Source organism: Elgaria multicarinata, chromosome 9, assembly GCF_023053635.1.
Source record: "Elgaria multicarinata webbii isolate HBS135686 ecotype San Diego chromosome 9, rElgMul1.1.pri, whole genome shotgun sequence".
NCBI lineage: Eukaryota > Metazoa > Chordata > Lepidosauria > Squamata > Anguidae > Elgaria > Elgaria multicarinata.
In genome coordinates this window covers 17741084-17767676 of record NC_086179.1, presented here as the reverse complement: position 1 = coordinate 17767676, position 26593 = coordinate 17741084, and the positions used below count along the sequence as shown (strand labels likewise).

Genomic DNA, 26593 nt, shown 5'->3' with positions numbered 1-26593 from the left:
CCATCTGCAAGTTACAGGAAGGGGGCAGTGTTGCAGTTACTTCATGGGGATTTGGGCATAGCTAGCCTTGGGGTCTCTATAGCCTACAATGTGGTTTCCTTATTATTATTATTATTATTATTATTATTATTATTATTATTATTATTTATATAGCACCATCAATGTACATGGTGCTGTACAGAGTGGTCCTGCTCCTCCATCCCCTGTCGACCTACTCCACTGCTGTGTTTACTCTCTTGCTCCCACCAGTGTTACAGAGCACAAATGGGCTAAACAAACATCTTTGAAACGGTATGCTGTACCTGCATATTATATGCAATTATAATATAATATGCATATTATATGCAAGATTATATTGTGAGTAAAGCTATTTTATTTTTATTCGCTAAAGAAGGATGTGGTTTCCTTTTTTGGACTTGTGAGCATGTGGAACTGGTAAACACTCATTCTGTTCTGCCTTTTGTTTTTCTCTGCTAACTGGCTTTCTAACATCAATACTAAATAATTATCATCAACACTAAGGCCTGGCATGGAAGTATTTATAATCAAGGCCAGGTCAGGAGGATCTAATGGGTTAGCATTGAGGTGTATGGGAAGAGACGGAGGCTCACTGGGACTTGCAGGAGCATTACTGCTTCATTCTTCTTTTCTGCAATGACCGATGGATGGCCAGAGGATGGAACTGCAGCTACTAACTCAGCAGGGTCAGGTGACACAAGAGGGAGAAAGTGAATTGCCCAGAGAAGGGACATTTACAGAAGGAGATGTGGGAGCTTCTGCCAAAGAGAGGTGCTAAAAGCCAAGACAAATATGCGTTGAAAAAGGAGGTTCCACATGCCCTTTGCAGAGAGGGCGTTGGGCTAGGTGGACCTTCGTTCTGATCCAGCAGAGCTTCTCTTAAATTCTGAATATACTGGAGCCACGACTGAGCAGCCGTTTTAAGCTACATTAATTCCAGAAAGCAGGCTGGGATCAAAGGCAATCTAATGACTAAACTGGAAGAATCCAATAAATATTCAACCACTATCGCAGCAAGAGCTTTCAAGGCACCAATAATATTTCTGCCTTTTACCCAAAAATGGCAAGTCATAAACATCACTGCAGAATCTCTGTCTCAATGCAATTCTAAGGAATGAAAAACACGTTGATTTATAATGCAACGGTGGTCTACGTGCTACCTCCTGGCTGTACTATCTCCAGTATCAGAGACAGTAAGCCTATATACACCAGTTTCTGGGGAACATGGGTTGAAGGGTGCTGTTGCACCGTGGGTTCCTGGTCAACAGCTGGTTGGCCACTGGGTGAACAGAGTGCTGGACTAGATGGACCCTTGGTCTGATCCAGCAGTGCCCTTCTTATGTCAGTCTGCCTATATATCTATCCATTTAATAACCCTGGTCCCATCACCATGTCCCTCAGTGCATGAAAAAAAGTTATTAAAAATCCCCAAAGACTGAGAACCCTTAATAATTCTCTTTGGTTGCACTGGTTAAAATTGGGAAAATAGTGTGTTTACTATGCATAGTTCATGGAGCATAGATCTGTGTTCTCTCTAGCACAGTCACTGGCTGCCTCATGTGACCTTTTTCAAATAAAAACGGGGTACAAATCTAATCGATAAATAACCTGATCATCCATGGGCCAAGTCAAGCTTTTCAAAGGAGATTCTGACCTTCCAACTGCTGATCCAAAGGCGAAAGAGGGATGAGGAGAAAGCTGCAGTAATGAAACCAGCTAGCAGGACTTTTTGAGCATAGAGATTGTTTGCAGATTTTCACCCACTCACTTACCATTCCCTTCTCAAGGGCCTGGTTCTCACTGACGTGTTAAACCCGTGCCTGGAGTGTACCACTCTGGACTGCAAGGGACAAATCACATCTTGCTGAATGCTCGTTTGTACAGAACATTCTCTGCATGTAAAAATCTACGTATGAGGAAAAAGGGTTCAGCTCAGCCTTCTCACTGACCTGCTGCTTTTCTTTCTGCAGGGAATGTTTTATATGGAAGAATGTTCTGTCAGGTGAGCTCTCAACTGCTTTCTGAGGGCCGAAACAGACATTTCTTTAACTCTGTGTCTAGCGAGACATGAACCATGTCTGTGGTTCATTCTCACCCTAGAAGTGAGTGCAGGGAGCCCAATCCAAATCTTAAAAGCCCCCTTATCTCTCCTATGCAAGGGTCCTGATTGAAATTGGGGCTCTTGTTTTCTAGAATAAAAATGGAAAACAACAACCACCAATAGCTGCTAGACACAGATTTAAAGCAATGTGTGTTTGGGCCTGCAAATGATGCAGACCAGACAGATTAGCTGAAACCACCCTCAAGCAAAATGGGTTACTAACTACTGTCCTCCTAACGCTGAACGCAAAGTCCTGACAGTAGCTGCCTGCTGCATTCTTTTCTGCTTCTGTTGACAAAAGATGGCAAGCCAAAGCGTTATTCTCTCTCTATATGAATCAGAATTGGCAACAGCGTTTGTTTATTTATTTATTTTAAAGCCTAACCCTGAGGCTAGAATATTGTCTGCATGGTTGTCTGTCAGGGAGAAATTCATCAAAGGTCAAAGACTTCTTCAGTCAAAGACTTCTCCACCTTATGCGTGGATCTCAAAATCCACGTCATGGCGCATCTTTTCAACTGAAGACATTGTTTCACCACCACCTAACACAATTCGCTGCTGTAGTTAATCCATTGCCTGAGAAAAGCAACTGGTAATAGAGGAAATTGGCAGACGCCCAGACTGATTTGATGCACATCCTTAAATAGCATTGGTTTTATTTTATTGTCTAGCCCAGACTTCCCGAACCTGGTGTGTTTCAGATGCTGAACTCTAATTCCCATCAGCCCCAATGACCATGAATGCTGGGAGTTGTCATCTAAAACATCTGGAGGGCACCAGGTTGAGAAAGGCTGGGTTAGCCTATCCTACATTCCTAACACTTGGAGCAGGTAAGGACACACACACACAACCAAATTGCATGGTTCCCTCTATTCAGCACTGGTTAGACCTCATCTTGAGTACTGCATTCAGTTCTGTCCACCACACTTCAAGAAGGATGCAGATAAGCAATGAGGATGATCAGGGGTCTGGAAACAAAGTCCCATAAGGAGACACGGAAAGACCTGGGCATGTTTAGCCTTGAGAAGAGAAGACTGAGGGGAGACATGATAGCACTCTTCAAATACTTAAAAGGTTGACACACAGAGGAGAGCCAGAATCTCTTCTCCATCCTCCCAGAGTGCAGGACATGGAATAACGGGCTCAAGTTACAGGAAGCCAGGTTCTGACTGGACATCAGGAAAAACTTCCTGACTGTTAGAGCAGTATGACAATGGAACCGATTTCCTAAGGAAGCAGTGAGCTCTCCCACACCAGAGGCATTCAAGAGGCAGCTGGACAGCCATCTGTCAGGGCTGCTTTAAGGTGGATTCCTGCATTGAGCAGGGGGTTGGACTCAATGACCTTATAGGCCCCTTCCAACTCTACTATTCTATGATTCTAAGATAAGCAGTCAGTCATACCCAAAAGCCACTTCTGTATGTGTATGTGTTCACACATAGCATTAGCCCCATTCAGTTGTTCTCCATTTGTATGGAGAAGAGGGCCACAGTGCACTGCTGACATCAGACAGGGAACATGGCCCCAGCCTTGCATTGAGAAACCCTACACTGCACTGGTGTCTAGTCTCTCTTGATGCACATGGTCCATGCCAATATGCGGACATCTGGGGAGATGGAGCCTGCAGTGTGATCAATGTCAGAGGAGGGCTAGCAGTGCCGGTAATTTAATTACACACACCCTTCACAAAATCCATGACCCAAGACTAAGGGAAGCATTGATTCAGGTCACAGAAGTGATGCTTGTAGCAGACGTTTGCTGGAGGTAGGGCCAGCCCAAGTCATTTGACCGCCTGAGGTGAAAGACAAGGTGGCACCACCTCCCATTCCATGTAGAAAAACTAAACGGACTGGTAGCTAAATCCTTCTTCAACATTAGCAATGCGACAGCTTCCTTCACCACACCTGAAGGCAGCAGGATAGCTCAGGGGGTGCAGGACAGGCTGCATGACCACAACTCTCTCCTCCAACACTTACTGCCGCCTCCCAGCTTCTGGCGCCTGAGACAACTGCCTCACTCTGCCTAATGATAGGGCCAGCCATGTCTGGAGAAGAGACCTGTTCAAGATTGTTCAGCCATCTCGTTTCCGATTCTCAGGTGCATCCCAGCCTTGCGAGTGCTGCATCACTTACTCAGATTGCGGGACAATCCAGCAGTCCGGATATGTGAAGACCACTCAACACAGGATATCCCTTACTCTGATCTTAAGTGTTCATGAGATCTGGATATGCACAAAGTTCAGTCCGGATATGTGAAGACCACTCAACACAGGATATCCCTTACTCTGATCTTAAGTGTTCATGAGATCTGGATGTGCACAAAGTTCAGTCCGGATATGTGAAGACCACTCAACACAGGATATCCCTTACTCTGATCTTAAGTGTTCATGAGATCTGGATGTGCACAAAGTTCAGTCCGGATATGTGAAGACCACTCAACACAGGATATCCCTTACTCTGATCTTAAGTGTTCATGAGATCTGGATGTGCACAAAGTTCTGACATGGACTGAAGCGGGTCGGGGGAGGCTTCAATGAGACAGAATGAAGAGACATGTGAATCCATTCTAAATCCTCAGCAAAGACTGGATAAATCCTCAACCCTTCAGCCTCATCGTCACACGGTTCATCCTCAGTAACACCTTAATATTGTTTTGAAGGCAAGTTAACATGTAACAACACTCGTGGTGCAGGGCAGAATGATACAGATCATATACAAAGCAATGGATGATGCCTTTAAATATTCTCCATGACTGTATCTGCTCTCGCCTTAATAAAGACATTGCATTGATGACATTATGAGATACATCAACAGGTTGGACTTACCATACAAAGCTTTTGCACTCGGCTTCGTACTCTGGTCCCTGTCGCCTTGAGAAAATGTCGGTGACCCATATCCACTGCAAGACAAGGTGCATTATTTTACATGCATATGTATTTGGCAAAACCAATCAGGATATAAAGCTAGTGCATTCAAAGATTATGTTTATATCAAGCCCAGAATTTAGGAAGAAGAATGTTTTGGCTTTCATGTTTCTAGTCCATATGGCTGCGGATTTACATGGAAGTGTGCAAGAATACCTAATGAATTCTCTGACAGAGGGGTGCTGTGCACAGCTCACCCATACTTTCCAGCTAAAGAAAAAGAAATTATCCAAAATAAGCCTCAGACATTGCCTCTGCCTTGTACTCAGTCTTTGGGGCAACTTACTTGTCCTTTGCCTCATCTCCCATGGAAGCCATTTTGTGCTGGTGCAAGGGCCAGTTTCTCAAATTGCCAAATCTGCTCATGGCTCAAAACAGCTGCCTACCCCTGGTGTAGACAATACTGAGCTAGATGGTCTGACTCAGTATAAGGCACCTTCCTAGGCTCCTAATAAAATTACACAGTCCATAGGAAGCTGCGTTATACAAAGCCACTGAAAATTCAGCATTCTGCCAAACCTTGCTGGAAACACTGGTCAATATCCCATGGTGGCATTCTGGAAACCCCAACAGCATTAGTGGAGCAACGCTGAATCTTTTCGTTGTGCGTGCTGCTGCTCATTACTCTTGCGCAACCGGTTGTGCAAGCAGTTGTGCAACTGGTTGCACAAGAGGTGCAAAGCAGTTGTGTAAGCCAAGCAGAATGTGCAATAGGCTGCACAACGGGTGCAAAACTGTTGCGCAATCAGTGCACAAGGGCTTGCACAGCAGAGTGTAAAACCATTTGTGCCAACTTAACTTTAGCTGGATTCTTCTCTTGGGAAAAACGTTGAGAAACTAGTTTCTGTCATTTGCCCTAAAGGAGTTGACACAGTTGGAGACTTCTCTCTTTTCCCAGGCATTTAGCAATATGTGATGAGCTTCATCAAACCTGGATCTGTTTTTATAGTTGTTTATGAAGTTGCTTATCATTGTTTTTAGATATATGTTTCTCTGTTGTATGTTTTTGTGGTTTTAAGTTTTGTATATTGTTTTTAACTGTTTTAATCTCATGTAAACCGCCCAAAAGCTTTGTGAGTCTTTTCCTTTAAACTGTTACCATCCACGGTTGACAGTTTCAAAGGCAATTTGCAATGTCAGGTAGGGGTTGTCGTTGGAGAAATTCAAGCGCAATCCCCCTTTGGACATGTAGAAGTACGCAGTGCATTCTTTAGGATGGCCTCTCTCAACCTGGTGCTCTTCAGGTGTGTTGGACTACAAGTCCCACCTTCCCCAGCCTGGCTGCAGATGGTGGGGGTTGTAGTCCAACATGCCGGAACAGCACCAGGCTGGAGGGAAGCGGCTTTAGATGGCAGACTCTTTGTAGAACCCGAATCCATAACGTCATGTTCAACACAAGCATGCCTGTCTGTGTTAGGCCTGCCGTGTTGATATTCGGGAAGAGGGAACACTAAACACTGGGACGCCACAGCATGTTTTATATGGTTTCAAGAAGTGTCGGAAATGCATAACTTATGCACTGTCAATTGCTGGCAGCAAACTCCCAGATTTGAAAAGCTACTAATGCAGTCTCTCTCTCTCTCTCTCTCTCTCTCTCTCTCTCTCTCTCTCTCTCTCTCATTTAGTAGAGCCTACGGTTTGTGGTAATCTTAATACATTTATAAATAGTTCTGATGTCGTTTATTCAAGCTGAGGCCAAGCACAATTTATTTGCATGTATGTGCTTCTAAGCAGCTGGGAAGTTGCTTATTTTAAGATTAGACAATTGGAGGTTTTTATGTATATTTATTCATTTATTTTATTTATTTATTTATTGACAATTGAAAATTTTGGAGTGGTGTACAAGATAAAATAAAATATAAACAGAATAAAACACTTTAAAATAGGTTTTAAAGGATGCAAAATGTACAGTAAACTGTGGCTAGTCCTTAAGGAAAGGCTTCCTGGAATAATGACATTTTCAGGAGGCGTCGAAAGGAATACAAATGGGCGCCTGCCTGACCTCCAGAGGCAGGGAATTCCATAGGAGGGGGGCTACCACGCTGAAGGCTCTTCCCCTGGTGGACTCCAATCAGAGGATGGGTCTATGTGGAACCACCAGGAGCAGACCCTCGGATGACCTCAGTGACCGGGCAGGTTGGTAGGGGAGAAGGCGTTCTCTCAGGTATCCTGGTCCCAAGTTGTTTAGGGCTTTGTACACAAGTACAAGAACCTTAGGGTGCAATCCAATCCGGATGCCCATCAGCCTCTCCACTTGGATGGGTTGGGCCAATGACAAACTGAGACAGCCATGGAGGCCATAAAGTCCTGAGCTGTTGCTCCAGAGACATCTTCAGCATGGAGGTTGAAGTCGCCCAGAACCACCATCCCGCGTTCCTTCAACACCACACTCGATACCGCCTCCGCCAGCTCAGTCAGGGAGGATGCTGGGCAGCAGTTTATTCATGCACAATATCTAAGTATAGCTTTATAACTGTAGATCCAAAGTGTGTGTGTGTGTGTACATGAGTATTTGGACGCCTATATCTCCTATAGTGCTGTGATATTATAAAATTAGAAATCATTTATTTATTTACTCAAATTTACGTACCGCTTTCCACAGAGGTATCAAACTGGAGAATGTAAAACACAACGGTATCAAAATGATAATAAATAAAACAATAAAACAACACAATATAAAATTAATCAGTAGCAAAACCACACACTGTGCTACAAACCATAGCTGGCTGGGTGACACTTCATGGAAAGCCTGTGTTCAGATATGACTTTTATGAAGGCGTCAAAGGATGCACTCCTATGCATATTTGACAGGGGGGAAATCCTTCTCAATTGCCAGCATTCCCCAGTCAGCTTTCCCCAGGCTGGGAATTGTAGGCCTTTTTTCACTGGTTTGCACCCAAAACATCAGACCTATGGGACACTGTCTGATGTCAACTGGTAAAGTGTTCCAGAGGGTGGGTCCCGCAACACTTAGGGTGCAATCTGATCTGGGTGCAAGCCTCTCCACTTGAATGGGTCTCCTATGCAGGCTGATGGGTCTCCTATGCAGGCTGAGAGGAGCTGGAGGTGAATTTGCCTGTCTAGTTGGGCTCTGCAGAGTGGGAGGGAGGAAGAGAGGCTTGGGCAACCAGCAGATTCTTCATAAACCAGCTGCCCCAGTCTCCTCTCTTCCCCGCCCACAGGAAATCCCTCTTTCCCTCCCCTCTGAACTCTTAGAGGTAGCTGCAACGTTACACCTATATTAGGCCCGCCGCATAAACCCTTTTCAGGCCAAGCACCACCACCTGAAAACCTGGAAGGAAAGGAAAGGAACCTCTCGTGCAAGTACTGAGTGATTACTGACTCTTGGAGGGACGCCAGCTTTCACTGACATTTTCTTGGCAGGCCTTATAGCGGGGTGATATGCCGTTGCCTTCCCCGGCCATTATTACCTTTCCCCAGCTAACTGGGTACTCATTTTACCGACCTCAGGAGGATGGAAGGCTGAGTTGACCTGAGCCGGCTGCCTGAAACCAGCTTCTGCTGGGATTGAACTCAGGCTGTGGGGAGAGTTTCAGCTGCAGAAACTGCTGCTTTACTGGGAGGGTTAAATAAAACCCTAGCTATGAGGGAAACAGGTTAAATATAGGATCTGTTTTTAAATGTACTGTGGGTATATTCTGGTGAGGGTATTTGAAAACTGTGAGGCAGGTAAACAATGCCAAGCTGACATGTGGTAATTGGTAGCTAACAAAATAATAATAAGTTTATTGTCATAGTAAAAGCTTCAAATGAAAATATAATGCTTCCAATCCTGCCTAACCCAAACCTCCCACACACCATCCACATCTCTCTCTCTCTCTCTCTCCTCACACCAATCCTAAATCCCTAACAATTAATCTCCCCTCACTCCACAAACAATTCCAATCTCCACTCCCAACAACAACTACCAACCCAACACACTAACATACTAACTCCAACTCCTTCAGTCACTCTTTATATACTCCTTCCCCCCACCTACCCATTACATCACAAACCACACCCACTCAGTTCTAACATTCCATACTCACCAGACATAGTAATCTATATTTATACAGGATACTCAATTGTGGGGTAACGCCACAGCAGCCAGCACGGTTCCCTTGTACCTGCGAGGTAGTAGGAGGGGGCAGAGAGCTTGGACTTCTGGGTCCAATGTCAGAGTGCTGTCTCCGGCCTTGGATCCAGGAATCCAAAGTATCCCATGGCTCCAGACTCTGTCTAGGGGGCATAGGATTGGTCTCCAAATGCTCTACGTAAGATTGCATTTTAAATGTATTTGAGATAGCACACATATATTTGTACAATAAATGGGGTTATCACACCATTTGATAATAATAGTGACAATCGGGGGGAAATATTTACTTCATATATATTAGCTTCCATAAACAATGCCAACAAAATTAAAGTAAGAGATAAAGTAAGCATTTTTAATCGTGCAAGTGCAAAAGTGGATCGTGAGAATCCTTACAGTTGCAAAGAGATTTATACTTCAAGCTTGGAAGAAAAAACACCCAACAGCCTATTACTCAATGGAGTGAATGAAGTTGTCATTGCTTTTACTGCATCTCCTACAATCATCAAAGTCATGAGGACACATATGGATTGCTTATATTGTATGCTGCTTAGGGTATTTTGTATATAGGTCAGATATAAATTGAATAAATAATAAAATAATAATAAATCATATTAATGTATATATTTGAAATGGAAGTGTTAAATCCCTTCCCACTCCGTCTTTGTGTTTTGTGGGGTTTTACCCGTGATGTATTTCCCTCTATCAAGGGAAATATTAATGATTACTCTGTATTGGTGTGTTTTATGATACAAATGTTTTTGTTGTTGTTATGTTGCAAATAAAAGGACTTTTTAGAAGTATGCAAGTGCATGTGTGCGCACACACAAATAGAAATAATCTCAGATTGCTTAGTCTTATAAAGACAAGCAACGTTTACTCTGCTTTAAAAATAAACCCACACAACTTGTGAATGGCTTTGATTTGAACAAATAACACCAGAACTATATATAAATCTATTTAGATTACCAGAAATCATAAGCTCTCCTCTACTGAATGAAAGAAAAAATCCCATTAGTGACTTTCCAAAGGTAGAAGGTTGCCTCTGGCAATTGATGGGATATAATGTATCAGCTGCTACCCATTCAATTGTACATAAACCAGTAGGACGGCAGTTTCCGAATGGGGAATTATTTCCTGACTCTAACCGAGATCTGATAAAGTTTGGAAGTCTGAAAAGTGACCTTCAGCAAGATAGAATGTGAAGCTGGGAACCAGAGCCAGAGAGTCTAAAGTTCAGCAGGCACTGCTGTGTTGACCCAGCAATGGAAGAAAGCCTCAAATATATATACCAGACTTGGCTAATCCAGAGGCTTCATATTGGTGGCCAATTGCAGGGGACAACATTGCACACCCCTATTCCATTCGAGGCCTAAACAGGGCCATGACGCTTAAGCACACACAACGCCCTTGGCAGTAGCATATTAAGCTGTGCCACAGCCTGACAAGTCTCTTGATCTTGGTCCAGGCCCTGAAGCCCTTGACAACATTTGAGGACTCAAAACACTCTGGTTCAATGACTCAGGTTGTAACCCAATCCACAGAGCCAAGCAGTCATGTAAACACTCCAATCTGTTGCTGTGTTTGGCTGACCTTCATTACCGGAACCCATCACCAACGTGAACAGTCAGGTCAGCCACATGTAACTCAGTAGGAACATGGAGAAACAGCAGGGTTCTTGACCCACTGAAGACCAGTTTATGAATTAGTTAAGAGCTAGACAAAGTGATTAAGTTTACATATATTGGCATATTGTGATATCTGATGTGTGGGAGTATTCGGGGTGGGTGAGATCCCTGAATAACTTTAAGGTTTGGATCCCAAAGACTGCAAGATAAGTTTCACAAGACCTCTGAGTTCTACAAGATCTCTGAGGCCTATCCGAATCCCTCCTGCACTGCTTGGCATGGTCCTCTTAAACCGTGGGGAAAACGTAGGATCAGGCTCTAATGCAAAGCTAGGAGGCATAGTCAGGAAAAGAAAATAATGCAGGTAAACTCTAATCCACTCATAGAAATACTTGTGCATGCTGGAGGACCTCTTTGGATCCTAGCCTGCATGTAAATGGTAGCTTAGGAGACAACTGAAGCTGACCAATATACTTCTGTTTAGCCTCATCAACTGGTGCTCTGCAATCACAATTTTGACATAAATGCTAGCAGTTTAACCTTGGCACAGAGAGGTGAAAGAGAGGCTGGCAGTTTGTTGACAATGCTATCAGCTGTGAATATCTTTTCACAGAGCATGGATATGGCTGGGATAGGTACCATTCTCTCTGAGCTCCATCTGGCTTTTCTAGGGAGAATCCTGCAAGAAGAACTATAGGTTTTGTTTTTTGATTTGGAAATTGCACACAGAAAAAAAAGACACACACTTTACTCAGATGTAACATCAGTGAGCATGAGCTCAAGGAAGCCGGTGGCTCAGTTCAGACAACACGTTTCTCAACAGTGGTTTTAGATCTCCACGGTGGAGTTTTTACATCAGTTGAGAAATATGTTGTCTGGTGGGGAAAACCACCCCACGGTGTTTTTTTTGGGGGGGGACGACACTCCATGCTGAATATCTGCACTGTGCAGAGGAGAGTTCCTGCACAACCATTGTGTTGTGTGTAGGGCTCCACGGAGTTTTCCATTGCATTGAGTTGACTTTTCCCACTGGCTACAGGATTCCCTGGCAAGAGCAGTGAAAGGAGTGAGTGCCACTCTAGGAGAGCCACCGGGATTGTTTTTTTGCAGCAATGGCTGATAGGATACCGTTGAAACATCACAATGGATTTTACTCAACTCTACAGTAGCCCAGTGTCACACAACGGTGGAGTTAGAACATGTTGTGTGGGGAGAACACCCTGAAAACTCAACCTTTGAATGGAGTTTTCACATTGCGTTGACTAACGTGTCGTCTGAACTGAGCCAGTATGTGAGTACAAAACCTTGCATCTGAGGGTCACTTCAGACATTACAAGACCGGGAATCGGTGGGGAAGAGACCTGCAAGCTAAATGGACATCTGAAGCTGCACACTCCACCTGAATTGAGCTCTCCTTCGGATCTTAACAGTGGTAGCACAAGAAGCAGAGGAACAAGGCATTCGTGCCTCTGCTGGTTTGCGCTTCTGGAAACTATTGAGGCATCAATTGCTTTCAGGTCAAAAATAAAAAGCTGAGGATGAGGAGAAAACGTAGTGCTTTCGCCACCCCACCATTATATTTCCCCCCAATTCAAACAGGGTGGGGGAGTAAAATACTCACTTTACTTGAGAAGAGTAATTTCCATATATGTTGGGATGGGGGTTTGGAATATGTCCATTCATTCTGATCACCACTCCCTGTGTGGGAATGAGAAAGAAAGAGAATAATTTAAGACATAGCTTAGGTACAATCATTTAAGCAAATGCTTATGAAAAGCTTCAGAATATGGGCCTTTATGGCTGTTGAAATAAACAAAGATCTTTATATAAAAACCTTCTGATGACAAAAAGGAAGAAAGAACATCATACATGAACAACAAAAGAAAACAACTGTGAATAGCATCTATCAGAGTCATCTGGGGTAGTCTCCAGTTGGAAAGCAGCCAGCAAGCCAGGCCTAAATATCATTTCACAGGCAGCCCCCCACTTCCATAAGTGGTAGGAAGTTCCAGAGGCAACTGCCACGGGATCCATTTCCTCATGCTGAGAGCACACGGAAGGCGCATGGCGCTTTTCGTTCATGACAGATTTACTGATAAACATGCCAAGAAGGTAAGAGGAGACCTTCAATGAAGACGGTAGAGTTGTTTAAAATATCATCTCCCCAAACCAAACAGCAGGCCCTTAGAGGACCACAGTGCCATGCCTCCTTCTTGCAAGCCACTGAAAATCTGGATCTCTGTCTACCCTCCACGGGCAACATTGCAATTCTAAACAATTTCTTCCATCCTCCCACCAACACATATGGAACAAAGCAAGACTGTCAACCCATCTAGACCAGAATTCTCTTCTCTGGGCTTCCTCAATGTGATGCCCTCCAGATGTGTGGCAACTCCCATCACTACCAATTAGAAGACCCAATGACCTTCTGTCTGGGGATGATGGAGGCTGCAATCTGGAGGCCTCCAGGCTGGAAAGGTCAGGTCTACCTCTGGGGGAGGCATTGGGATCTCCAGCAGAAATCTTTCATATTACCTGTGACCTCATCCTTTTAGCTAGATAAGCCAGGGACTGAACCTGGCACCTCCTGCATGCAAAGCATGTGCTCTACCACTGAGCTACACACCCTCATAATGTGGGGGCTATACAGTAGCCACCAGCCATTAAGAAATGCCTTGTAGCTGGCAAAAACCACTGAGCAAAGTTCTTCAGCTAGCTCTAGAAATATCAGCTCCCCATCACTGCCCATTAGCGAACAGTCAGGTTGCAAAAACAAAAAAGCCCCCTCCTCACACCGCGTGCATTAGACCTAAGGACATGGGAACCTAGGAAGCTGCCTTGTACTGAGTCAGACCATTGGTCCATCTAGCCCAGTATTGTCAAAAGTGACTGGCAGCGGCCCTCTGGGGTTTCAGGCACTTTTCCTGCCCTACCTGGAGATGCTGGGGGTCGAACCTAGGACATTCTGCATGCAAAGCATGTACTCTACCACTGAGCCACGGCCCCTCCTGCTCCTATTAGAACCTAGCTGACTGGTAAAGTCATCCTCAGGGATCCTTTTCAGGGTGACCACAATTTCAGAGATTGTGCAGGTGGGCTACCAGACTTGGGAATTGTTCTCTAGTGATGCTACAGTTCTGGATTCTTTGGTAACTGCGACCTTTGGGTTGGAACCACAACCAGCCAAAGTGTGTGGACCCCTTGGGTTGCTCTTAACATCCCACTATAAGAACCTTCACCAACCTGATGCCTTCCAGATGTGTTGGATTCCACCTCCCTTCATTCCTAGCCATTGGCCATGCGGGGTGGGAATGATGGGTATTGTACTCCAACACACCGACAGGGCACCAGGCTGGAGAAGGCTGCACTTAGAACGTGAACACCATCATAGTCCACTGTTGCTGCTGCCTCCAGGTGCAAGAGAAAAGAGTGCTTTGTCCCTGCTGTAGTTCCACAGCCACCACCCCTGACCCTTCTCAGGATCAGAATCTTTGAAATCCTAGCTGTTAAGGTTAGCTGCTAGGCCTCATCACTCCATCTTTGTGAAGGACTATATTTTTCCCCCATTTCCTTCTTTAATCAGCATGGACCTCTTTTTATTTATTTATTTATTTATTTATTTATTACATTTCTATACCGCCCAATAGCTGGAGCTCTCTGGGCAGTTCACAAAAACCTCTTTTGCATCTTCAAGGCAGATCATTGGGAGCCAGTGTGGTGTAGTGGCTAAGGTGTTGGACTGGGAGTCGCGAGATCCAAGTTCTAGTCCCCACTTGGCCATGGAAACCCACTGGGTGACTTTGGGTCAGCCACAGACTCTCAGCCCAACCTACCTTACAGGGTTGTTGTTGTGAGGATAAAATGGAGAGGAGGGGGATTATGTACACCACCTGGGGTCCCTTGGAGGAAAAAAGGTGGGCTATAAATAAAATAATAAATAAATAAATAAATCTAGCGAACATATTCATTCTGAGCATAAGACATACTGACTAGCTCGACAAGTACAAGCACTGCAGTTCGCTCTCATTTTTCAAGGAAAATGAAACCACACAAGAACCACAGCCAAGCATGTTTGGAGAGATGGAAACCGTTACGGGCGACATCCATCACATCCTGCTGGACAAAGGGTGCCATCCCCACTCACCCCAATCCCCGCACACTCACATTGTCTCATGTATAAAATTGGCACAGTCTTCACAGATGTGCATTGTGCCATTTAGGCTATAATCACATTTTTATGACCAGTCAACATATTTTAGTTTAAAGTGTTCTTTCCAGGGCACTTAATTAGCACCTTCCTAGTGGGTCTTTTGTTTCTCTAACTTGCTGGCCTGATCGTAGTTCTATTAATTAGCTGTTAGGATTTTGCAGAGGCAACTAGAGCCAAAAGGCTTTCTTCCTGTGTTGAATGTCACACATTTTGCACTAAACTGCATTTTGGGGGATTGGGCGGAAGCTGCCCCTTCACACTTCATATTCTAGAACAATAAAAACCAACCACCACCTTAAAATGCTCACGGGATTTCACTGACTCCCAGTTTAAAGCCTTAAATCAGGGGTGGACAACTTCTTTTAGTCTGAGTGCCAAATTCCATTTTAGACAAGCTTTCAGAGGCTGCATTCCAGTGGCCAAAGTACTCAAAAAATATCAACCAGTTTTAGCTTAAAGCTGTTACTGACAGTAACTAAGCTTTAGAAGAGACATTCCATTCTTTTTAGGAGAAGGGAAAAGCCATTAAATGATCAGTCTGGGACCCAAGGAGTGCAACATTTGGCCCCCAGGTGTAATTCCGCACCCCTCCCTAAATGGTTTTGGGACCAGGGCACCCAAAGAACTGCCTATTCCATGTGAATCTGCCTGACTGCCCTGCAGCTGAGGCACTCATTGGATGCTCCAGATGCTCTTGCTGCAAAGGTGAGGCAGGTGGCAAACAGAGAGAGAAGGTCTTTTCTGTGATGGTCCATCCTAAAAGAGATCCACCTGGCATCCTCATGATTAAATTTCAGGCTCCAGGCAAAGTCTGCCCCCTGGTTACTTGGGCTTTTGTTGGGTCAACCAATTTGTAGCATTTGCTGGCTTTTGTACTCTCTACACCATGGCTATATCCCATGATCGTCCCAGGATCATCCCTGTGCATGCAAATGACACACAGGGGATCCCGGGAGCAGGCAGGGACGATCCCTCCATTTGCCTGGGATAACCCTTAGGTGTAGAAAGGGCCTCAGTCTGGTCTGTCGGATGCTGAATTATCTAAGTGATACATTTATTTCTGATATTTATTTGCATTGGTATGCCGATGTAGGGGGGGGGGGGGAAACGCACCAATAAGCGTAGATGCCAAAAAGAGAAATCAACTCTGGTGCTTGATAAACGTATTAAAAACTATTTTATTCTTAAAATCCAAAAATGCTCTGCTCAACGTTTTGGATGTATCGCCCTTCGTCAGGAGCTGGAAACAGTTGCTGTGCTAGCAGGAGCTACTGTGTCTCACTGGTTCTCACTGTGTCTCACTGGTAACTGCGGGTGAGAAAACCAGTGAGACACAGAAGCTCCTACTAGCACAGCAACTGTTTCCAGCTCCTGACGAAGGACGATACGTCCGAAACGTTGAGCAGAGCATTTTTGGATTTTAAGAATAAAATAGTTTTTAATACATTTATCAAGCACCAGAGTTGATTTCTCTTTTTAGCATCTACGTACATTTATTTGCGTTGGCCAGATTTTATCCACCAAGCTTATATTTTGTTAAGCCACCTTGAATGCCAACTATGGCAAAAAGGGTACAACATCTTTATACTAGGCGTGGGCAGTGTTTTTGGCCACCAATGACCACATACGGTGCCAGGTTGGGAGCTACAAACACACACGCATTGCAAGCACGCACGCTCCAAACTCAGTGGATTAACCCTTTCCTCCCTGCCCACTGAGCTGAAATCACTGGGGGTTGGGGAAGAGAGTTAGCAGTGCTGCAACAGTGGTCTTTCCCCTGCAGGTCATCTGAACAGCTGAGCTGTGGGGAAAGTGGGGGGCGGGGCTTGGACCACAGGTTGCCCACCCTTGCTTTAAATGAACAAATACACCCCACATCTTTTCTATGCCTGAGTAACCCAGAGAATCCAGAGGCATGAAATTGAGGAAGTTGCCGGAGAGAATTGTTCCTTAAAAGGTAAGATATAGTCGCACATCGTGTGTGGAAGCTCTTGTGAATTTATACGAATTATTCACATAGGAACCTGCTTCATGCTGAGTCGGATCAATGATACTCCTAGCCCAATATTGTTGATTCTGCCTGGCAGAGGTTCTTTAAGATCTCAGCAGAAGTTGCTATAAGTGCTGACTACACCACGGAATGGCTCACTGGTAGGGCACATGCATTGCCTGCAGAAAGACAATGCATGTGCCTCTTGGTTCCAGCATATACAGAAGGTTTTTATACAGCTGCACTCCATGTAGTGCTAAGCAATGTGCTTCCTTTGTTCTTCTGAGGTTTAGGAGCTTTTTGCTCTGAAGATTGCCCTTCGAAGATGGTATTTTCGATTTTGTAAGCTTTTATTAAGGTGGCTCAAGGTGACGCCCGTCAAAATCCATTTGGCAGTTTTATGCACAACTGCATTCAAAACGTTGCTGAATGAACTGGAGTTTTATTTCAGGCACTGCAGCACCTACAGTTTTGGATGAAGCGATTTTACTGAACTAATACATGGGGTACTGTAAAATAATATGTGGTATAATTGTTCACAGGTGGTTAATTCTATTAGGGCGCAATCTTATGCATGTTTCGAAAGAAAAAAGACAAGCCTACAACTCCCAGCATACCCAGTGAACCTGCAGAGTTTAGCAAAAGAAGGATTTTTAAAGCCTCCAAGAATTAGGTGAAAATGTCCTGCATAAACATGTCTTTTTACCCTACTCCCCAGCAGACCCTGTTACAAGGCGTAGATTGCATCAAATCTTAAAATAAAGCAGACACAAACACTATCATAGGGACCTTTTAGGAATTTGTATAGTGCCTGGCAGAATGCTGGGGTGAAATACCCTATTCAAGCAAGCAAATAAGGCAGCATTTATTAACTAGTCAACAAGACCACAGGCAAAATAATTCACAGTATGGATTGAAACGTTCATCTTTTTCTCTAGATAGCACAGCACAACACCCTGTACTTCATATAGCCCAGCCAAAGGCTCTCTTAGGTTTCTTGAATGAGTTTCACCAAGATAACTCCCATTTTTCAATTTCCTTGCACAATCAATCCATTCACACATTACACCTGTAGGTGATAAGTTGATGTGCATTTAAGATTACTTAAGACTATAATCTGAAAATGCGATCAACATACATGGATTCACTTGTAAGAGTGAGGAATGAACACCATTTCCTATGGTGGATGAATTTGGTAGGAAACCTGGGTTTGCTATCATGTCATGTGTGAAACCCCTCTCAGACTCTGGAACTGAAGGGCTGAACTAGACCAGAATTAGCAACTGTATGATTTTTTAAAAAAGTAAACAGCAAGTTCTGGGGCCCAATTGGAGTCGAAGCCCTCATGGGGGCAGTCTTACCTCCTTTTGCCCCCTGCTGCAATCCTGTTCTGGACTGGGGGCCCTCCTGACACCTGCTATTTGCAGTGGAGGGGAAAATCTTTTGAAGAAAAAAGCCAGTTTCTTCAACAATTCCTGCATCTGAATCACACAGTGCGCTTTGATTCCTAACCAAAATGGCCAAGATAAAAGCAACTATTTTTGAGAAACTAAGTGGATCTCCACTTAGAAGTACAGCAGAAAGTAAAGTGAAAGTGTTTCTTAAGAAACAGGAAGATTTTTCTTGCCAGACAATCTATGCTGCTGCAAATCTCTTAGATCCAAGATTCAAAGGAAGAAATGTTAAGTGGTGATGACACTGTTGCTGCATTTGACTGGATGAAAAAACAAGAGGCACCCGTAGGACTTCATGCTGGACAGGTACTTTCAAACATGGCAGAATACAGAACGTCTTCAGGTATTTGGCCCAGGAACACAGCCTGGGGTTCTGCCAAGCCGCTTCTGCAAACTGGTGGCAGGGCCTCTGCATGATCCCACCTTTGCTTCTCTCCATCTTCTGCTCTTCCCTTCCCTGCTCTCTATTTGGAAATACTCACAGCAAAGCAAGAAATACAAAACTGACATGTGAAAGTGTAGAGAAGCTTACCTCAATCTGGGCAAACCTTCTGTTTTTAGAAAATCATGAAGGTGATAAAAATGAAGGATCAGAAGAAGCAGAAACTGCTGATAGTGTTAGCTTGGAAAATGAGACCAGTTAGAAAAAGTTTAGTGTAGGAAAACTAGTATCCAAAGAGTCCACACACACCTGACCAACACACACACACACACACACACACACACACACACACTTTCCTTCCACCTCAGCTCCTTTTCTGAAAATAAGTGCTTTCTATCTCCACTTGACATTGTAGAAGAGACTAGGTTCAGAATACATAACAACTGTCCTTGTTTTACTGAAATGTTGCTTGTTCCTTCTGCGTTCCACTGGTACGTTTTTGTCTGCTTCTCATAAACTGGCAAAAACAAAGAGACGCTACATTCCTTATTGTTCGGCCACTTTTAGCTCCATTTGTAGCAAAAAATGCAAAACAATTAAAAGTAAATTCAGTAAGCAAATGTGTAATTATTGTCCAAATAAACTATACTTTTTGAATTTAATATACTGTGATGATTTTATGAGCAAGCCAAGTTTTACATGATGAATTTCATGTTCATAAAGTGTCTTTAGATCTGTAAAAAGAAAAAAAAGGATTGCATATTTCACCCACCCACCCACCCACACAAATACAGGATACCCCTCCCCACAGGAACCCCCGGGGAGGGGGGAGTCAGGTTTTTCCCCATAGCTTCAAATTTTTTGAAAAGCTTACATCTCTATTATGATTATGACTGAGCTTGTGTTTCCCCCTAAACATTGCTGGGTAGAAATACTGTTTTGAGGCTTGACGCAATTAATAAAAAACCCAAACTGTGTGTTTTAAGATAAAACAAAACAAGCAGGTTCTTTTCAGCTAGGTTGAAACATGTGACACTGCATCAGACCAATGGCTGTTGCCCTTTAGTATTGCTCAGAGACACCTTTCACATCTCCTCTACCAGAGGTTCTTCTATCTTGAGATGGCTACAGATCGAAAGAGAAGCCTTCTTCTGCATGCAATGTATATGCTCGATCACTGAGGTATGGCCAGGAACAGAGACTTGAGGAAGTAGTTCAGAAGAAACTTTGGATTATAGAATCAAAAGCTCATGGCAACAGCTTCTTGTGAATGGACATCAACAACCACAGACTCTTTTAATATTAAACTGAGCCAATGACTTAATGACATTTACCTTCTAACTTGGCTGAAGTATATGAAGCAGGTAGGAGACATTTGGCTGGGTCATATTATTCAGTAAATAACAGTGATTTCATCCATAATAGGGATCCATAAAATAAAAGGCTGCTTCTCTGAACTTGAGAACAGGAAAGGTCAGCCACATGGTTTTGTTTATAATGGATCCATATTTCCAGCAATCATTTCACAGATTTTTCCTATATCATGTGTGGATAGAATGAGCTGAAATTTGCTATATCTATCTAGAGAGAACAGTGTCTTCTGGAGAATCAGACTCTTGATTCTTGGGGAGAACAATCTTACGGGCCCCCAGACACAGCCGGGGCAGGGGGGTGGGCATATGATACTTCAGATTTCTGGATCTGAGGTCAGAGACAGCACTCTGACCTTGGATCCAGGAGTTCGGGCTCCCCGTTTCCCCCCTCCCTTGCAACTCCTTCCTCCCATTGTCTGCAGTGACTCCTTCCCTCCTTTCCTGATTTGTAGCAAATCAGTTTGCAATTAAATATAAACAAGCAAATGGTGGTTTGCCTCAAATCAAGTACAAAGGTGGTTACTGTACATGGGAGGAGGCAGGCGTACACAAGCTCCAAATTAGATGTTTTCTTGATTTAAACCAGCCTGATGTGTGAAAGCAGATCACTACACAAGTATCCCCAGGATCATCTGTACCAGCACCATTTGGGATTATGAGTAATTCTTCCACACAGAAGCATTTCAGTGGCCTCCCATATACGGACTGCAATGTGAGAATTGGTCCCAGTTTGTTCAACCTCCTTATGCTTGAGAAGTTCCTGTTGGAACTCTGGTTTGGAACAATGTAGTACTTGTTTGCTTCTTTGCTTTAAACATTCTGGCTTATCCAGTACAGCAAGGTTGTGCTTCCTTTATGTATCTAAATGTGTCCTTGAATGCTCCTCATATAGGTAATATGACCCTTTTTTAAAAAATGCAGGAAGCATTGGGCAAGCCAGTGAGTTGTGGTCAAAGGCAATGCCTTCCTGCTCATAACTCTGCTTTTCAGTACTTCGTGTTCTTCGGAGGTGAAGCTGCCCTTGAAGTTTTGTTTGTTGTTTAAACCCATTGGTTTCCAGAAGCAGCCACGCGTAATTAAAATAGCCAGGTAAAGTCTACGGGATCTAGAAAAGGCTGGATCTTACCATTGCTTTCCAAACTGAGTGGTGCATTGCTGATGCCATGACAAAGAAAACTGGAAGGCTTTTTTTTTTTAAAAAATCTGGTAATGTAGCAGTGCATAATTATTAGTACTGTATATTAATTAAATTTTTATGCCACAATCCTATACATGTCTATTCAGAATTGAGCTCCATTGAGTTCAATGGGACATACTGAAAGATCGGTGTGTGCATCACAAGAGTTGGCAACATGGCACCCATGGGTGCACAGCACCTGCCAATACCCCTGCAAGGCCTCTTGCCCTATCATCCACTCACTGCTGCTGTCCCTTCATCTCCCGATCAGCACAGTTTCCCCTATTTATAGTCAAGTAATGTAGCAATATTGCTCCATGATTTCAGAAGAGGTGGGGACAAAAGTCCCTTGCTAAAACTACAACACCACCATAGGTGGAGGGAAGGCAAGAAAAATAGGAACCCAAAGTGCATGGGGGAGGGGGGTGTCCTCACAACATTTTAAAGCCTCCCCCCCACAACAAGTGGTGGTGCCTGGGCCCGTTCTTCAAAATGACAAATGTGTCCACTGGTCCAAAAAAGTTGACCATCCCTGGTGTCTAGGACTGCAGCATTAGGTGTTTAACATGGTATTTTAGTAACTGGTCAATTACACTTCAATATATTCCCATATAATCAAACCACTATGCAGGTTCCCTTCTAAGAAATGGAAGGAAGTCTGAAAGCTACTGTCGAGTGTTAGAGAGGAAAGATCGTCCCTTACATTTCCCTCTCTAATTCCTTATTGCCATGCCTTGATCTATGCTCGTCTTAAGAACATAAGAACTAGGCATGTGCTCCGCTCCAATTAGGAGCGGAGAAGCAGTAGCGGATTGGCCTGCTCCGCCTTACCCAGAGGTGGAGTAGAAGCGGACCGCGGACCCCTAGAAGCAAGGCGAAGAGAAGTGACCATTTTTCAGCGCTCCTAGTTCAGGCGGAGCGCTCCGGTCGCCATCTTGAAAACATTTTGCCATAGGATTGCATTGCAGGAAATAATCGCGCATAACTAGGTTGTTTTTGAAGCTATCGTTCTGGAAATTCTTGTGCACAGAGAGTCGTGGATGGGGGTCATTTTGAGACTACTCTCACCTCTCTGCATCGTGCGGGTCGCGTGCTATATTTTTTTAAAAATCGGGTCAACAAACATTACAAACAGGGACAGTGCGGGTCAAACGGAGGTTTTCGCCCATAGGATTGCATTGCGGAAAACAATCGGGGATAACTGGGTTGATTTTTAAGCTATCGTTCTGGAAATTCTTGTGCACAGAGAGTCGTGGATGGGGGTCATTTTGAGACGACTCTCACCTCTCTGCGTGGTGCGGGTCGCGCGCTAGAATTTTTTAAAAAATCGGCGGGGAAAATACCTTTTTCAAAGGGCTGAGGGGCAGAGTCAGCTCCCGGTCATGATCACATGATCCCAAAGTTAGAGGAGGGCATAGGCAAAACGGGTAACTTGGGATTCTGGGAAACTTCTCTTTCTTCATCTGAACGGACTTTTCCCAGTGTTTTTTAACACAGTAGCCCCAGCAAATGCACAAACACAACCTGAAATCATATACTAAGCCAAGAATAAGAGATAGAAACACAGCACTGCTACCCACCCTAACTTTGGGGAACAACTGAAAAGATGTGGCGCAAGGGGATGAGCTCCCCTAGGGCATCTCATCGTGGACGTGCCCCCACTCTCTCCTGCACTGGAAGGCCATTAGAGCCTTCCAAAGAGAGTAAAACGGTGGAGCAATGCCTATCATGAGTCGAAGTGAGCGTTTACTTCTTAGTGGTGGAGCGATGCCTATTATGAGTTAAAGTGAGCATTTACTTCTCAGAGCTGTTGGTGAAGCAATGGCTGTCTTGAGTTGAACTGGCAGCTGCTTCCCTCTCCCCCGGGCACGTCCCCCTATTACTGGTAAAAGACAGATATAGCCTTTTTTTTAAAGTTCTTCTTGTTGTTTATTCAGCAACACTGCTGCTTTTAATTCCACCCCTCCTTTGTTTATTTGTTTATTTATTCCATTTTATATGCATTACTGGCTTATCCTTGGCTCACTTCCTTATGCCCCCAGAAATGCCAGCTACATGCCTGCCTGCCTTCCCTCCCTCCTCCCCTGCCCACCTCACAGGGATGTTGTGTGTGTGTGGCTTTGACTCAGGGGAGAAGTCCTTCCTGCGCTCACTTGGAGTTTTGGAAGTTCCAAATTTTGCAGGTTTAAGCCCCGCCAAAAAACAGGGGATGATGGGACTGCCTTGAGTCTCGGCGTGCGGCGTATGTATCCCTGGATAAGCTGTCATGGTGGTGAGTTTGAGGGGTTTTTTTAACGTGCAAAATTGACGGAGCTATGGAAAGGGGTGTTGGATTTTCATAAATTCCCCAAAAATCAGGGGATGATGGGACTGCCTTGAGTCTCGGCGTGCGTATGTATCCCTGGATAAGCTTTCATGGTGCCGAGTTTGAGGTTTCTAATGTGCAAATTGACGGAGCTATGGAAAGAGGTGTGAATGGGGTGCCCGATTTTCAAAAATTCCCCAAAAATCAGGGGATGATGGCATTGCTTTGAAACTTGGTGTGCGTGTGTATACCCCCATGAGGTGTCATGGTGCCAAACATGAGGTTTCTAACTTGAACAGAAAAAAAGTTGTATAATTTTTTAGCTTTCAATGCAAGCCTGTGGGGGGGGGGGGGAAAACGGAGCTCCGATCTGGATCCGGAGCTCCGAGTGGAGCGGAGCGGAAGTGGGCGGAGCGTGGGCGGGGCGAAGCGGCCCGCTCCGAAAATCGTGGATCTGCAAGTGAAGCGGAGCGGGGGGTCTGTGCACACCCCTAATAAGAACCTATAAGAACATAAGAAGTTCCATGCTGGATCAGACCAAGGGTCCATCTAGTCCAGCACTCTGTTCACACAGTGGCCAACCAGCCATCGGCCAGGGGTGAACAAGCAGGACATGGTGCAACAGCACCCTCCCACCCAGGTTCCCCAGCAACTGGTGCATACAGGCTTATTGTCTCGAATACTGGAGATAGCACACAACCATCAGGGCTAGTCTTCCAGCATGCCTTTGCCAGGGGACTGTGACATCAGGGCTGCAACCGGTCAGTTGGAAGTGCCAGAGTGTAGTCCAGGTCAGGCACAGGGTTCTAAAAGTTGGGAGATGAGGTGAAGACAGGCAAGGTAAGGCAAAACAGAGGTGACTGTGTAGCTACCTTTTGACAACTTGCTCAACGTGGGGGCCAGCCAAGGCTGTTTTGATGTCAAATCCAGACCTAAATCCCAATTCAAATGGATTAAGAAAATCCGTCTCATCTAAGAGAGCCTGCATCTGACCCACCAGTCTGGATCTGGTCCTCCACCACACATTCAAGCAACTTGCCCAAGTAGGGGACATAACATTAGAACTGGAAGATTCAGGACAGATAAAAGGAGGGAGTTCTTCACACAGTGCAGAGTTAAACTACAGAATTTGCTACCACAAGATGTAGTGATGGCCACCAATTTGGATGGCTTTAAAAGGGGATTGGATAAATTCGTGGAGGCGAAGGCTATCAATGGCTTATTCTCCTGATGTTGATGTGCTACCTCCAGTATCAGAGGCAGTAAGCCTATGTGCACCAGTTGCTGAGGAACATGGGCAGGAAAATGTTGTTGAAATTGTGCCCTATCTATGGGTCCTTGGTCAACAGCAGGTTGGACACTGTGGGAACAGAGTGCTGGACTAGATGGGGCCTTGGTCTCATCCAGCATGGCTGTTCTTATGTTCTTACATTTGCCACTGCTCCTAATGTGTGCGCACGCAAGGAAATCACCATAACATTTCTGGCTATATGAACCTCCTACAGCAGTAACAACAACCTCCCGACACTTTAACAATTGCATATGTCTTATAACCAGCATTTACAGTTCTCTTTCGCGCAGACTAAATGGAATCCAAATAAGTACCATCCCCCCCTTCTCCAGAAATCGCATCCACAGCGGCCACATTAACTTAAAAAAAACACACCCAACAACCTAAGCACTACTATGTTTCATGTAAATAATGTTCCCACACAAAGGTTTCCATTCAAGGTTCTTAGTATTTTAATAGCTCTAAGAAATAACAGCTGTGTCCCTGATATGCGATTTGTACACTGTTGCCAAAGAAAAAGCAGAAATTGGCTTAACGCCAGCTTCTGCTGAATAGTAGATCTAGCAAGTGCTTCTCCTCAATAGGTTTAAAAAGGCTTGCAGAATGTGGGTAATTATTGTTATCAGCCCCATTTTGATAAACAGCAATATATGTTTGTTTAAAACACACACACACACACGGCAACTCTGCATATAGAATTTTCTTTCAATTCACTTGAACTAAAAGTGGAGCAAACTCTTCAAAAGTACGAGTTTGTATTATTCTCATGCTACCCTGTATTTTTAGGATAATTGATCCCACAGACCAGGAGGTAGGCAACTTGGTATCCTCCAGCTGCTTTTGACTATGACTCCCACACAGCACGGCCTAATGGTCAGGGATCATGGGAGTTGTAATCCAAAACTTCCGGAGGGTGCCAGGTTGCGAACCCATGCCGTAGACATTGGGGGTGGTTCAAACATGAATGAGCAGTCAGGAACATTGGGCTCAAATGCTCTCCCCTGCCCTGCTTTCAACTACTGCCTTGGTTTGAAGTAAACCATAGTTTGTTGGTCCAAGCAAAATGGAAAACCATGGTTTGCCTTAAAGTAGCGTTGGAACAAGGCATTGCTGCATGTGAGGAGGATGAGGATGGAGAAGGAACGAAAGGTGGAGCAAACCATTCTGACAATGAACAAGGAACTGCTCATTCACCACCAAAAGACATCCCATTGCTTTCACTGCTTCTAGTAACTCCACCACTCAAATTGCATTCCAGCCATACACACATTACTACTAGCGGAGAATCTATTTTCGAGAACTTTACCGGACATGCCCCTACCACTGAGAGCTTACCAGAGAGACTCTCCATGCCTTTTCCAACTTTATTTCTGCAGCCTATACTAGATGATACCATAGCATAACCATGTTAGCCTTCTGTTTACAAATCCAAGAATTACTTATAGCACAAATATAGACTGTTTTAGTTGTTCATCAGATGCTGTAAGAGGAACTTCGCAAAGCAGAAAGGACAAGATCCCCAATAATGATATCTGTATAAACAGTCCTGGTGTAAGAGACCTACAAGAGAGCACTGGGCCAATTAGTTGCCAAATATATAATAAATATAAACACAGGTACAAATGTGCCAATTGGTTTACAGATATAC

General features: G+C 44.3%; 1 protein-coding gene across 4 annotated transcripts in view; it reads right to left on the bottom strand.

The window, feature by feature from the left end:
• Nucleotides 1–26593, bottom strand: part of EPS8 (EGFR pathway substrate 8, signaling adaptor) — a 176353-nt gene that overhangs the window by 69749 nt on the left and 80011 nt on the right. For all 4 annotated transcript variants that reach the window (XM_063134846.1, XM_063134849.1, XM_063134848.1 and 1 more), the window contains exons 2-3: nucleotides 12385–12461; nucleotides 4944–5017 (exon numbers count right to left, since the gene is read on the bottom strand). In XM_063134846.1, the coding sequence (XP_062990916.1) occupies nucleotides 4944–5017; nucleotides 12385–12446 (136 nt within the window). In that variant the 5' untranslated portion in view covers nucleotides 12447–12461. The remainder of the gene's footprint in view (nucleotides 1–4943; nucleotides 5018–12384; nucleotides 12462–26593) is intronic.